This window comes from Bombus impatiens, unplaced genomic scaffold, assembly GCF_000188095.3.
Source record: "Bombus impatiens unplaced genomic scaffold, BIMP_2.2 scf_0289, whole genome shotgun sequence".
Lineage (NCBI taxonomy): Eukaryota > Metazoa > Arthropoda > Insecta > Hymenoptera > Apidae > Bombus > Bombus impatiens.
Window position 1 is genome coordinate 35082 of NT_176708.1, and position 2382 is coordinate 37463.

At 30.6% G+C, this 2382-nt stretch overlaps 1 protein-coding gene across 1 annotated transcript; it reads right to left on the bottom strand.

The window, feature by feature from the left end:
• Positions 1 to 332: 332 nt before the first annotated feature.
• Positions 333 to 2179, bottom strand: LOC105680661 (vinexin). The gene is made up of 2 exons (XM_012384731.3): positions 2035 to 2179; positions 333 to 1334 (listed from the first exon to the last, which is right to left on the bottom strand). The coding sequence occupies exons 1-2, from the start codon at positions 2106 to 2108 to the stop codon at positions 1166 to 1168; spliced, it is 243 nt and encodes an 80-aa protein (XP_012240154.2). The 5' UTR covers positions 2109 to 2179; the 3' UTR covers positions 333 to 1165.
• Positions 2180 to 2382: the final 203 nt, after the last annotated feature.

Sequence of the window (2382 nt, forward strand, 5' to 3'; positions counted from 1 at the left end):
AATTAAATTTGACGTCAGAAACACAAGAAAGCTTGATAAAGTAATTATTAGAATTTACTGAAATTTTATAAACTAAAAATAAATATTTCTCTATATCTGAGAAATACGAGAAATCTTGATGATTATTTTCTAGACAACTATATTTTGAAAGAATTAAGGTATTTTATTTTAATTTGTGTCCTATATCTTATATCATAAAAACTCTGTAAACGATCTCAGTATATTGAAATAAAGTACTCTATGATGAAATGATCCAACTGAAACTGTAAATTGGCTACAACCCAACTGTACCAGTTGAGAATTAATATCCGGGAACTATATTCAATTTAATATATATATATATATTTTTTTTTTTTTTACACAAGATATCTTTTCTACATTACAGTAGACATTTGATCTCAAACATCTCTCTGTAAGTAGACAGAAACTATACAATACGATTGTCGCTTGATCAGTTAAACGGCTAATACGAATAATTACGTTCGTTACTGAAACCAGATAGTCCTCCCGATAGGAGGATCTTGTTTTATAATTACACAAAAGTTACATAGGCTTGATAAAAACTCCTCGTGTCGACCTGTCAAGTATAACCTTCGCAATGATCCCGTTTTAACGAACAGTAGATTCGATGGATTTGGGTTTGTGAAAAGTTGCATGTTATTTATACATTATTTCGTTCACACGAACAGATCCGGCTTGATAACTCGTGGATCTAGATAAAGATACGCGGATAAAACATTCCCAATCTTATCATGTTCATTTTCTACTTCGATGTTCTCGTAACGTCGTCCTGACGCACTCGCTTCTTATGAATGTTGTATAGTAAATTACTAAATATTATTATACACTACATATATGTTATGAGGCCTTAAGTTTAGATTTCATTTTCCATGAATTTTTCGTGAATCCGACGATAAAGTTTCGATCAGCTCATGTCTTTTTTTTTGTATATATTTATGCGTTCATTCTTGATTCTTTCTTTTTTATCTTATATATTATGTTTCCGTTAGCGTTGAAAATTTACGAATAGGAAAAGACCGTAGTGACAAGAGTATCGTTGAACTTTATCGTTAACGTTTAAAACTTATTATTATTAACGATTCGATTTTTTAGTGCTTTGGTAAAAGGTAAACGACGGCGGTTCGATATCGCTTGTTGTCATTTCTCACAACCGTTCCACGTAATTTCCGGGAAATGTGCCAAAGTAACCAGTCCTTTGACTGGAACCAACATACCAACCATCGTCACATTTCTCCATCACATACACCGTATCACCTTCCTTTAAATCGAGCTCATCTTCGTTCTGTGGTTTGTAATTGTAGAGAGCTCGGTATCTGAAAAGATATTTGGAAATACTGAAATATTTACTGATTCCATCAAATAGAAGTCTATTTGATAAGTAGACTATAAATTTTTATGTATCTATGCGAAATTTAAAAATTAGACTAAAATGCACAAATTGCATATAAAATACATAAAGCACACAAAATATAGTACTCGTCATAGTTTTTAATAGACAGATTAAATGTCTGTTTAATACGATTATGTTTATTGCCATTTCGAATTTAAAAGATGTCTTATCAACATTTAAAGAAACAGATATGGAATATCTACATGTTATCATACACGATGAAATATATCATACACGAAACTAAAAAACACGATATGTTTGAGGTATTAAGACGAAGGTTGTATAAAAGACAAATTCAATTTGTAATTCTACTGTCAAATGTGAAGGAAAAGATCAAAATACACAATCTTATTGACATCGGAACTGGAGTTTCTTATTTGTTATTTTTGTTTTTGTTTGATATAGAAGTTTATCTAATAATACTATGAAGAACTGAAATATATTTTGAAATATCAAGTAAATAATATGTACAACTTGAATTTTTTCAATAATAGGGTGATGTTAACAGCGAAGTAATTTTGTTTAAAAACAAATTTTCTTCCTAAATATTTTTGCCGATTAAAACGAGTAACTTTTTGAACATGGAGATTTAAATTTATTTGGAATTTTTTAAAGAAACTTACGGTATTGGTTCAGAATGGGTGTCGATATGTAATGCTTCGTTAAGTTGTGAAACATATAATTTGTTACCGCCCATCCGTGGCTAGAAATTGCAACAAAGAAAAGGTATATTAAAACAATATGAAAGTGAAAAATTGAGATAAAATCAAATTAAATATAGATAGAAATCGGGATTCGAACCGCGATAATCCGCTTGCTGGGCGGGTGTTTCCCTATTTTTCCTTGAAAATGCATTTATTTCAAGAAAGAAGGGTACAGTCTTTACATAGAACTGGTTTGATATAAACAAAGAAACCCATTTACTAAACTCAGTTATAGGTATTGCACTTGGCCCACGTGTGCAGTCGTGT